General features: G+C 50.8%; 2 protein-coding genes across 3 annotated transcripts in view; one reads left to right on the forward strand and one right to left on the reverse strand.

Moving 5' to 3' along the window:
* Positions 1-1,408: 1,408 nt before the first annotated feature.
* On the forward strand, positions 1,409-6,751 carry LOC104131388 (2',3'-cyclic nucleotide 3' phosphodiesterase). 2 transcript variants are annotated; one of them, XM_035900115.1, is made up of 4 exons: positions 1,409-1,466; positions 1,668-2,337; positions 2,913-3,055; positions 3,632-6,751. In XM_035900115.1, exons 2-4 carry the CDS (start codon positions 1,722-1,724, stop codon positions 4,082-4,084), a joined length of 1,212 nt encoding a protein of 403 aa, XP_035756008.1. In that variant the 5' UTR covers positions 1,409-1,466; positions 1,668-1,721; the 3' UTR covers positions 4,085-6,751. The 2 variants fall into 2 exon arrangements, with proteins under 2 accessions (XP_035756008.1, XP_009642843.1); XM_009644548.2 differs by having other exon boundaries at positions 1,426-1,466; positions 1,673-2,337.
* A 21-nt stretch (positions 6,752-6,772) lies between these two features.
* The window catches only part of DNAJC7 (DnaJ heat shock protein family (Hsp40) member C7), a 22,143-nt gene continuing 17,098 nt past the window's right edge, over positions 6,773-11,817 (reverse strand). Inside the window, 1 exon segment of the mRNA XM_009644549.2 lies at positions 6,773-11,758. Within this exon segment, the coding sequence (XP_009642844.2) occupies positions 11,721-11,758 (38 nt within the window). The 3' untranslated portion in view covers positions 6,773-11,720.

The following is an 11,817-nucleotide window of genomic DNA, read 5'->3' on the forward strand; positions in this document are numbered from 1 at the left end:
CTTTGAAAAGCGCCCCGGGCCCCGGCGAGCCCCAGCAGCTGCCTTCAGCAAAATAACTGGGGCTGCCCCAGCCCGCGCTCGGCCCACGGGCCCGGCTCTGCTCAGGCAAACGGGACCCTGCGAGGGGGAGACGCCGTCTGCTTCCTCTTGTACCATGACTTGGGAGCCCCAAATCCATGGGGAAGCCAACGTCGGGGTCCCAGGAGAGCCACACGGGCCCTCGCTCTTCCCGGAGGGCCATTTGTTGCCACAGGAGGAACTCTGCACCGGTTTCGGGATCAGGCTCACCGTACCCCCGCCTTGCTCGGCGCTCACCGTACCCCTGCCGTGTTCCGCAGTAGCTCCCTGCCGAACACATCCACTGGTCCTGATCCCACGGTGCTTTGGAATCAAAACCCTCCTCCAAATTCTGGAATAAGGGATAGAAACCTTAATCAACTGAACAGATTTTTTTTTTTTTTTTTTTTAAAAACAATGGCTTCAGCCCGCAAACAGGAAAGCTGTAGTAGTACGAAAAAACCCCTCAGGGTTTGTGTCAAAGGCAAAACTTACTCCCTCAGCATCGCTCCCGTGGCTGCTGGCATCGTGTTTGGCTGGAGAGTGGGGCTGGGCACGGGCCGGGCGAGGACGATGGGGTGGGGAAGGTGGAGAGTCCCCATATCGACCCAAAAACCAGCAGCTGCTGCCTCGTTGATGCTATTTGAGAACTCACAGGTGGAGAAATCCCTCGTTTCCTTCCAGTCCCGTGTTTTCCCAGGCCCTGCTGGGAATTAATCAGGGATTCCAGTTACCAGAGCTGCTGGCAGGAGGGAGGGAGCGCCAGCTCCCCAGCAGCGCTTTTCCCCGGCTCTTGCTGCTGCCAAACGAGGTTCCTCGGGCGCTCCCAGGGCTGCTTTCGCTTTCGTGTTCAGCTCAGCAGCTGCGGGGAGGGCGGGGGTGTCTTTACCAGACGCTATTTCAGTTGCTCTTCATCACAAGAGGAGCCCAGGTTCCCCCCTCGGAGGTGTTTGGGGCGCTGATCTTCAGCGTAGCGTGAAGAAAGGGCAGCTCTTCCTGGGAGGAACAGCGTCCGCGCAGACTGCACTCGGACACAGCCTTTTCTGCGGGGATGGAGGAGCCCTGAACAGAATTAAATCCCTTTGCAGCCTGGGTGGTTTTTTTTTTTATTATTCAGATGAAGCAATGAGGTTGGAAGCAGCTGCCACACGCTGCTGGGACTTCTTGCTTCCCACTTCAGGCGGAGCTCCCCGCAGCCCGCTGCAGCCTCGCGAGCGAAGGGCCACAAGCATTGATGGCAAGCGTTCAGAAATAAATAAACCTGACGCTCGATGCGCTCTGCCCGGGCTGCAGCTCCGTGGCAGCGCGTGGGGCCTGTGAGGCTGCTGCCACGTGACGGGTGAAACTTCCCCTTCCTGGTCAGGCAGGACCGCGAGGCCAGAGCCGGAGCCGCACCTTCAGCTCCTCAGGTCGGACAGACGGTGCCGGGGTAGCCGTGAGGGGTGGTTTAAGCCAAGCAGGGCAGCTGAGGGTGGGGGACGTGGGGATGGAGGTGTTCCCTGCGCCCTCCTCCCCCCCGCCGAGGCTCTCAAGGTCCTGTGCTTGTGCAGTGGGAACATGTGGCCTCTTGGGGTTGTGAGCCTGCAAAATATTTTCTTCTTGCATTTCAGAACAGAGGCTTCTCAAAGAAGAGTCACACATTCCTGCCGAAAATATTTAGAAAAATGTCTACTCAATCAGCAAAAGAAAGACCCGAAAGCTTGCAGTTCCCTTTCCTTGATGACGAAGATACCATCTCCACGGTCAAGGAATCTAAAACCTTTTTTATTTTAAGAGGCCTGCCCGGCAGTGGGAAGTCCACTCTTGCCCAGGCTATTCAAGATCGGTATAAAGATGCCTGCAAGGTCATCTCTGTCGATAGCTATAAAATTACACCGTCAATAAGAAGCACCATTCCCGAAGAGTATTCAAAGGTGGACGAGGATCTAGTTGACTATTGCAAACGAGATATCAGCGTTATCGTTTTGGATGACACCCACCATGAGAGGGAACGACTGGACCAACTCTTTGACATTGCTGACAAATACCGGTACAAAGTCATCTTTGCTGAGCCCAAAACCCAGTGGCGAATGGATTGCTCGCAGCTGAAGGAGAAGAATCAATGGAAACTGTCAGTGGAAGAGCTGAAGAAGATGAAGCCGAGCTTGGAGAAGGAATTCCTACCCATGTATTTTGGGTGGTTTTTGAGCAAAAGAAGTTCAGAGATCCTGAGGAAGGCTGGCCAGGCCTTCTTAGATGAGCTTGGAAGTCTCAAAGCCTTCAAAAAGGAGAGTAAATACTGTATGTATAGACGTAGCTTACCCAGTTCTTACCCTGTTGATGAAATGTTAACACTCAGCAAATGGAATGAGTTTGGTTGGCTTCTAAAGTGAAGTTCTAGTTAAAGTTGGCACCGAGAGAAGCTGTTCAAAGGTACTAACCTGTCGCCCGTAGCTGGCCAAGGTGCCATTTTAAGTAAAAATAAATGAAACAGCTTTTCCTAAGGAGCCTTATTTAGCTGCGATGGCGTAGGGAGCTGGGTGCAGGCAGCAGCGGCGTGGCTGGGCATCCCCTGTTCGCTGCGATGAGTCAGAGAGAAAAGGGAAGGACCCAGCGGTCCCGGTCCCCTGAGGGTTTCGTACATTGAGGCTCAGACAAGTCACGATGCTGCGCGGAAGCTGCTGTTCTCTGGTTCCATCCACTGTTAGCCTAGGTGGAAGGAGGAGTTTTAACTTGCCCAATAGTCCTTTTCAGCAGTGAGAAAGGTGAAACGTGAAGGACGGGTTGGTGAAGAAAGCGGAGATGGGCCTTAGCCTCATGGGGTGACAGCAGGGGGATCATTTTTTGACAGTAATACTGTTTGCCTGTATTTGCAGTTGCGTCCGCTATTGAAGATCCCAAAATAAAAATAGACCTCACCAGCTACTTTGTTAAGAGGCCGCCCGGGGTCTTACACTGCACCACAAAATACACCGAGTTCGGAAAAGCAGCAGGAGCCGAGGAATATGCACAGCAAGAGGTGAGTACCGGGTGCCGATGCCTCCCCAGGAGCCCCGTCTCCCTCCCCCTTCCCAGCAGGGGATCCCCAAGCTGCTCGGGGTGGGCAGGGGATGCGGCTTCGCTTGGAGCCGAGGGGGGAGCTGAAGGGACAGCGAGTGCGTCCACGTGGTCTGCGCAATAGGGAAGGCGTAACTGTGGGAGCGGTGGTGACTGTTTCCCATTACGTTTCCAAACAAAACCCTCCTGCCCCATCCCCCCCCGCCCCCAGCATCACCTCCGATAGCTTGATCTGAATGATGATAAACAGAGGTGTTTGCACTTCAGCTACAATTATTCCAAAAGAGCTGAGCCCAAGTTAAATACGGGAATTTGGGAAGGGAAAAAGATGTAACCAGCTCTGAATTCATGGAGCAGGAGCTTCGGGCCGTGATCTTCCCCTTGGACCCGGTGTTTAAAGCATGTCCAAGCGAGAGCTACCGTGATCAGCCGAGACCTCGGCGTCCCGTGGGCAATAAAGCCAACCACGCTGCTGTAAACCCTGCCTGGCTGCAGGCGGTTACAGCTGTGTTCCGGACTTGTCTCCCTCTTCCCCCAGGCTGTGAAGGCTTCCTACGGCAAAGGCTTCACCCTGTCCGTTTCTGCTCTGTTCATCACAACAAAAACTGTTGGCGCGCGCGTGGACCTGAGCGAACAGCAGCTGCTGCTGTGGCCTGGGGACGCCGATAAGATCCTGCCCACCGACAACCTCCCGAAAGGCAGCCGGGCTCACATCACCCTCGGCTGCGCCAACGGCATCGAAGCAGTCCAGACCGGGCTGGATCTGCTGGAGTTTGTGAAACTGGAAAAGGCAGGGAACAAAGGGGATGAAGTGGGGGAAATTGGAGGAGGGAAGCTGCTGTATTTTGATAACGGTATGTGGATGCTCATCCTTTCTAAAAAGATCCATGTGAAGGCGATATTCTCAGGGTACTATGGAAAAGGAAAACTTGTGCCAACGCAGAGCACCAACAAACGGGGCTCTGCTTTCAGTTCCTGCACCATCATCTAGGAGCGTGGGCAGGGTAGGCTGGTCGGTTGTTTTTAAAAGGCAAGTAACTCCTGTAACCTTTAAGAGTGTAAAGAGAAATAATTCTACCTTTACTAAAGTAAGCCCTTGTGCCAACCCCAGCGTGAAGCCTCTCGGGGGAGTTCATTGGCCTTGGAACCAGGGAGAAAACAAGCAACTCTCAACTGACCAGGGAAAGCCGTTGTGTAACCGCTGGCAATAACTGAAGCGCTGCCGAGTGTATCTTAAAGGAAGAGTTTTGGGGAGACCCAGCTGTGGTGTTCTGCTTGTTTTCTTCCTCAGAGGAAGATCTCCTATAGCCTGTTGTAACTCCCCCATGAACCACAATCGTTAGGTCTTTACATGTCAGTACCATGAGCAGTGGCAGGCCGAAACCTGGTCTGAAGCCGAGCAAAGGGAACTGGGTGCTGCCTCTCCCCTTCTCCCACACCCGAGGGACTGACCTCAGTCCTTCTGGGAGCTGAATTACTGGGTAAAAACCAGCCAGACCCAAGTGGCGATCGTTTCTGTCCAGCGTGGCCATTACTCGTAGTTTACCCATCTGAGGAGAACGTGCAGCGGGGTACGCAACAGCCGCGGTCAGAGGTCGGTCCTGCAGCCCCGGGGCCGGCCAGCCCTGCTCTACCCCCATCCACCTTCACTGTTTGCATGTGAACGCTTCCTTCGTTGCAGGGAAGAGAGGTGCTGGCGGGCGGACAGAAGGGAAGCACGCTGCCAGATGATGCCTGCAAGAGCTATCATGGACTTAAAAAAAAAAAAAAATTAAATAAGATCACAGAGAGGGAAAAGAGTGAAATACCAGGAGAGGCGTTCAGTTCCTGCCGCCTGGCTCCGGCCACTTCGCTTCACAGGGCAGCGTGGGCTGGACCACGCACCCTCCAGCGTCCTTGTCCCATAGGGAACAATCCTGCCTCGGCAGGGAGTGGAAGAGATGAACTAGCATCTTTTCCATCTTACTTTGTAGCAACTAAAATCATGTCTGAAGTATGGAACCGTACTTCATGCAAGATTTTACTACTTCTCGCTAATGCACCTGAATGTTTAAGAGTTAGGGTGGCAGTAACATCATAATTTAGGAAGTAAGTGGAGGTATCGTAACTGCGTAACTTAAAAGTCTGCTCAAACCTAAACCGTTGGCTGGGGAAAAAAAAAGTTAATGACCAAGCATTTCTGTTAATTAAGTCTGTTTTATGGAAACTTAGGTTTTTTTTGCTCTTGGCCAGACCGTCTGCGGGCTGGTCAGTGGATACGAGGTCACTACTGTACTGTAACACAAAGCTCAACTAACGGATGGAGGTCAGGACACGTTTAAACTCCTGCTATGGCTCTGGTGAACCGCGTAGTGAAGTTAACCCCGTATTAATAATGTAAATACTTACTGTGTCTGACAAGCGTGTGCTGGGCTGGGAGCTGTAATGGAGCTGTCGTGTGGGCGCCGCTTACCCGGAGCTGGGTGCGGACCGAAAGCGTTGCCTGGGACGCCCGGCGCTGCCCCTGCAAGAAGCGTTCCTCCTCCGAATGCTTCGAACAAAAGCGCGGGGTGCTCTGGGGCTCAGCTGGTAAAACACGCTGCACGTTTACCAGGGAAGCAAACCACTTCCCACTGTTTCAGAAAGACGGGTGACAATAAATTCTCATTATAACATAAAAAAATTTATATCTCTACGCCCCCTTAGTGCCTGTAGCCCTCCCTTCCCTTCAGCAGGGGAAACCCCTGATCTTCTGCAGTGCCCGATACTCAGCTCGGGCCTCTCTTACAGAAATCTCACCCGCGTTGGTTCCATCAAAACTTTAAACACATTCACCAGCGCCTGCCCAGGACAGCTCCCGGGGGAGGGCAGGAGTGCCCCGACCCCCTCTCCCCCCAGCGCCCTGGGAACAACCCGAAGCTCCAGCTCACCTCCAGCACGGCTGGAATCTCTCGTTTATTTGCCTGTTCAAGAACAACAGTGAGACAGACTGTCGTCATTTAAGTTTTTATTAGTTTGTACATCATATACAGTTTATAATAAAGTAAACCAATTGCATATGGTTTTGCTTCAGTCTGTGATATTCTTCATATAAACACATCATTATGAATTATGCCTAATGAAGTAAACAACAAATATTCACATTTTTACCGTTCACATCCTAGAAAGGTAAGGGTCCAAAGAGGGACAGTGTTCGTACCGACGTGAAGCCCGTCTTGGAGAGGATGACGTGTTTGGCAAAGCGACGGGGATAGGGATTGCTCCATGCAACGTGCCTTTCCTCCCACCGGAAAGGTTAAGGTATTTACACTGAGGTAAACATTCAGAATTTCGGATTCAGATAAATACTGCAGCGCAGGGTCTAAGCGTCCTCTCCAAGTTGGCTTCACATCGGCGCCTGGGTTTGCCTTGACTACTCCTTAATGTCGTTACAACAAAGCAGATTCGCATGCAATGAAGGTGCTCGGGTTGCTGTTTCGCACTCGACCCCCTCCGCCATCGCTTCACGCGATCTTTCCCTCCTGAAGCACGAGCCGTGCGGTGAAAGCAGGGAGGAAGATGGAGGAAGATGGGGTCATCGACGTCAGATTGGCTACGCCAGAGCTGCAGCCAAGCTGCACGCCTGGCCGGAGGCAGCACCCCGGCTCTCCCGACAGGCTGCGGCCCCTCCCTATCACCCCCGCCGAGCCGCACTACTTCACACCAGCGCTTTCCTTCCGAGGTCCGATCTATGGTAGAGTGAAAACTTGCCTAGCACTACTCAAAGCAGAAGGGAGAATCCTGTCCCTGACCCTGCAGGAGCGGGGAAAGCCAGGGCGCGTTGCGGAAGGCCAAAGCATTACGCATCGTCTTTCCAAGCCAAGCACAGGTCCTGCTGCCCTGGTAAGCGGGGGCAATGGGGACATCTCCGGAATAAATAGAGCACGGCCGCGTGCGAGCGGCCCCCGGGAGAACGGAGGGTCGCAGAACTGCTGCGATCCACTCTGCCGCCTTGCAGCCGTAGCTACAGCACTACTGCAACGGCCCGAGAGCACGGAGAAACTCGGGTCGGTGCAACACACGAGCTGTCCTTTCTCCCTAAGAAAGGGGAGGGGAAGGTACAAGGCACAAATTTAAACGGGATGAAAACCATCCGCCTGAAGATAAGCGAATATCTTTAGTTATTCTTGAAACTGAGGAAGTGATTTTGAAAGGAGAGCAAACCACTGTGTGGTCCAAATGCTTTGGTCATTCGATCGGTTGAAGAGCGATTCGGCCGAGCGCGGCCCCCCCGGCACGCAGCCAGCTCGGAGACCAGCGCTCGCGGGTGGGCGCAGGAGCTGAGCCAGTTTCCGTATCGGAAACGAAACAACAGCACAGCAGCTTTCACTCGGTATCCCTGTCAGATACTGAAAGCCGAGGGACTCGCAATATTCCCTGGGTAACAATACTGTCGTCCCTACGCTTTTTCTTTTTGTTTCTCTTTTTTTTTTTTTTCTTCCCAATTGCACAAATGTATTTACAAAACAGTCAGAAGCCTTTAGCACTAAGGATCCAGCTTTACAGCAACGCTTCCAAGTTCACAAACGACACCACGTACTTTCCTACGTAGCATGTGTAGCCCAAACAACGAAGAGCCCATCAAAGTGGGCAGCCAGAAGCATCGTAACGGTCTTTACAGCCCATTTCAAGTCCAGGTTCAGTGTATCCGGAAAGGATTCCCAAGACTCCCCCACAAAAGGTGGAGCTGACACAGCATCAGATTTGTAAAGTAAATCCACACAAGAACAAAAACCAACCACACCAGGCTTTGTGGTCTGGAGGCCAGACCATCGTACATGCAAGGATCTCCCACGCGCTAATGTTACTGATGCATGTTTTCATTTTTAAAGCATGAAACTGCTTCCATTTTAATTTGAACCTATCCCTACAGCAGCTCAGACACCACAAGTATCATGGTTAGGCAAAAAAAACCCCATCAGAGGGGAAGCGTAAGAGTCAAACAAGTCCTTATCTCCTTGTAAACGCTCTAGAGTCACCACAACGGAGCTTCACTTCACACGCTCGGTCTGCCGAGAGCCACGCCGCTCCCCACGCACACACACACACACACAATTTTTCCTGTAGTTTACAACTTCCATGGAGGAAGCCGACAGCTACCCCGTCAGTTATCGAGCTGCTCAACAGCAACCACTCCCGTCACGCCCATGAAAAGATCCCTCCCTTACACACCAGCCCGGTCTCTGCTACCACTGGGTACTTCCCATCGGCAGGAGCTCTCACAGTACCAACAGTTCCCCTCCAGCGTCTGTATTTTGGGCTGTTCGCCGGGCAGATCCGGGCACAAGGGATTCTGCCGTGGAACGGGCTGGGGGCACGTTTAGGTACGCTGCAGGGTTAAGTATTAAGGCTCTTGCTGTTACGCCAAAAAATAAACCTTTCGATAATTACAGAGGCTGACTCCCAGAAAGAGAACTCGCCTCATTAAAAGGAAGGGCTTAACCACCGGCTTCTTCCAGCTGCCAAGCTCACGTGGTGGCCTACAGTCACCCCAAAGGGAACAGCGCGCTTCTAAATAAGGCTGGCGGCACGCGTATCCCACCGCGCTTGTGCTTCAAGGGTACCACCGACAGCAACCGCCTCCTATCGCCTTCATCGGCTCTTTATCGTTCTAGAGAAAGCACAGGCATCAAATCACTTGCAGGTATTTATTCCTTTATCTCGGTGGCAAATTCCTACAGCCAGTAGCTCCTGCCGAGCCGAAGGACGCCGGGGAGGTCTGCAGAGCGGTAGCAGCTAGAAAAATGGCGCTAAGGTTCCCCGTGGCTATGTACAAAACCCAACCCGCGAAGGATGTTCGGCAACTACCAGGTGTGAAAGGCAACGTTTCAAGCAACGCACATCTAAGCAGGTTTTTCTGAAGGGAACAGAGTCCCGTGTCTCCAAGCCATGCCAGGACACGGCGGAGGTTACGATGCCACCGCACCTCCACCTCCAGGCGCCGCTGCTGCTGCCCTGAGGTAAGGGGAGAGCCCCCAAACGCCGCTCAAACCCCAGCGCTCCGCGCACAAGGGAACGCGTGTTCACCTTCGCTTTGAATCCCGTAATAAACGCTCCTTAGAAAAGTCTTGGCACTCACCATATTAATATTTAACTACATCAAATCATGCATTCATGTACAGTTTTATAAATATCTGCTGTATACGTGTATTCTCTCAGAAGAGAGGCCATTCCACTTCTGCCGTCCAAGGAATGGTCTCACTCAAAGCTTGGAGAGAAGGAAGCCTGTTGTACTTAACGGGGCGGAGGGGGAAATAATCATAAAACCCACAGACAAATGCAGGACGCGTCTCTGCACGCTGATACAAGACTGAGAAAAGTCCAAACTGTACAGTAATATCAACACACACAGGACACGACGTTATGAATCCAGAAAGCCACACTAAGCCAAGCCCTGTAAACTCTGATTTACCAGTGCCATGAGAACTGGAGAAGTATCGATATGCATAGACCAGTATTTCAATTCCCCAGGTATTCGCCCTTGCAGAGTCTGAAAGATTCTAGGACCTTCTTTTGCATTCAGTGCAACCCGGGTGAGTCCATCGCGTTACACCGGGGCAAAGGAAGTCAGAATAAACGCTGGAGTCTATCTCTGGAGATATTACTCAACATTGGCTCATTTTAAAAGCTGACTTTCGAACGAGTTATAAAATTCTTCCTTTATTCTGCAGTACTGGGATGTAAGCCCTGAAATCTTCCCTCTATGGAAGCAGATTGTCAAAACTTCTGACAAAACACAACCACGGGACTGTAGGACCCGGCGGCGGCAGCAGCACCACGACACTATTGCAAGTGTTGGAAATGAAGTTAACTTGCATTGCAGCCTAGCGACTCTGTCCCACTGAGCAGGACGAGTACAGCCCTCAAAAGGAAGGAAGACAAAGATGTCAGCATTCAAAGTAATCATTCCGTGCAAGGAATTCATTGCGGTTTTTGTTCTGCAGTAAGAAGATAAATCGGATAGTCTAGAAAAGTTAGCGTCAGGTTTCTCTAGGAAAGAGTCTTGCATGGATTTGGGTGAACACCCGTTTTCTCAGCCAAGCAACATTCGGCCCCTCCAAAGGTCGCTACGCTACCGCGGGTCAAGTTCAGAACACTCCAGATACGGCAACGCTGCCGAGACTCTGCCCTTCTCGCTGGCGCTGCCCGGTGCCAGCACATCCTTCCCTCAAACCCCACGGCCGAGCACGACTGCCCGAAGCTCTGCCAGGCAATGCCACGCGCTGCGCTCCAGAACCGTTTCACAGAGAGCATTTAACGTGAACAAAGCACCTGGACAAAACGATTCTTCACTCTCTAGGGAAAAAAAAAAAAAAAAAAAAAAAAGGGAAGGATTCTGGAGGCAGAGTCCTCTCGCAGCTGAGAGCTTGCTGTAACACTACATTTACGGTGACAACTAAACCAGCGTTCACGGTAACTGGCAGCACCACCAAGCCAAATCCATTTTTCAATTCGAGACGGCGCAGCTGCACGCGGCTCCAGGCTTTAAGCTCATCCCTCCAGCACTCGTCCTGGCCTCGTGCAAGAGAAGCAAGGGAGAGACTGTCAGTTCCGAGTTCGACTGTGCATTTGCTTGCTTCTTTGGACTAGTAAACTACTGCTAGTTGAAAACTACTCGACAGGTTTAACGTATTTGTACAGTTCCTGTAAACATGATGAGAGCACACTGCTGCACGCACACAGTCACCGTTTTCCATTATTAACCTGAATATTACTTTGCATTTATTCAGAGCTAGCAAGAGCTCGTCCGCGTTATGGATCAGTTCACATGAAATCAAACATCAGGCTCAACAAAAATCAAGTTTCAGCACAAACATTAAATGTTCAAGTGGATTAATTAAAAAAAAAAAAAAAAAAAAGTACCATGAAGAAATTCAGCCCAGAGCAAATTCAATATTCCCTCAAACAGGACAATTCTTGGAGTGGAAACACAAAGCCCTTAATTCTAGCTGCATCACAGGGAATTATAAGCTGCTCTTTTAAATCCAATACAAAATCGTTAAGCCCACACATGATCATTTAAGTTAATGCCCAAGTGTACCGTTCTGGCAGAACCATGGCAAAAAAAAAGGAAAATAAGAAAGAAAAAAAAAAAAAAAAAAGAGACAGCTGGCAATTAAACTGTGATTGTATGAACCTGATTGAATCTTGGCAATATTTTCAGAAGATTAAGATAACTTACAAGTTACTACAAACCCGAAACATGCTGCCATGCTGCACTTGGGAGCCAACCAAAACAAAATAAGGAATTACTTCACCCTCTTACAAGTTGAGATTCCGGGAGGACTTCAGGGAAATCCTCTCTGCTGAGGAGCAGGAACAGTCTGAAAGTACGGGCCAGCGTGGAGGGACCAAAAGATTCAAAGCTTTATTTTTTTTTTTTTTTTTTTTTTAATAAAGTTAACAGTAAAACAAAATTCACAAGCCTTCCCCTCCCCGAGCTGGTTTCCTCTTCACACACAAAAGCACACAAAACAGAGGTCTCCAACCGAGAAAAATGAAACTGCTCTAAGTACAGTGAGACATGATGAAGAAAGGAGTCTACGTATGTCCGTATTCAAGGTTAAAATAAGCAGATCAGGTATGTCTGAGGTTTAGGGATTTTGTTTTTAGCCAAACTGGAAAAAGAAATTTCCAGGCCCAGAAGCTGAAAAAGAAAACGGAAGATATTAACACTTTCAAAACTCAAAGACAATACGGTTTAAT

The sequence above is a fragment of the Egretta garzetta genome, unplaced genomic scaffold (genome assembly GCF_000687185.1).
Source record: "Egretta garzetta isolate BGI_Z169 unplaced genomic scaffold, ASM68718v1 scaffold728, whole genome shotgun sequence".
In the NCBI taxonomy this organism is placed as follows: Eukaryota; Metazoa; Chordata; class Aves; order Pelecaniformes; family Ardeidae; genus Egretta; species Egretta garzetta.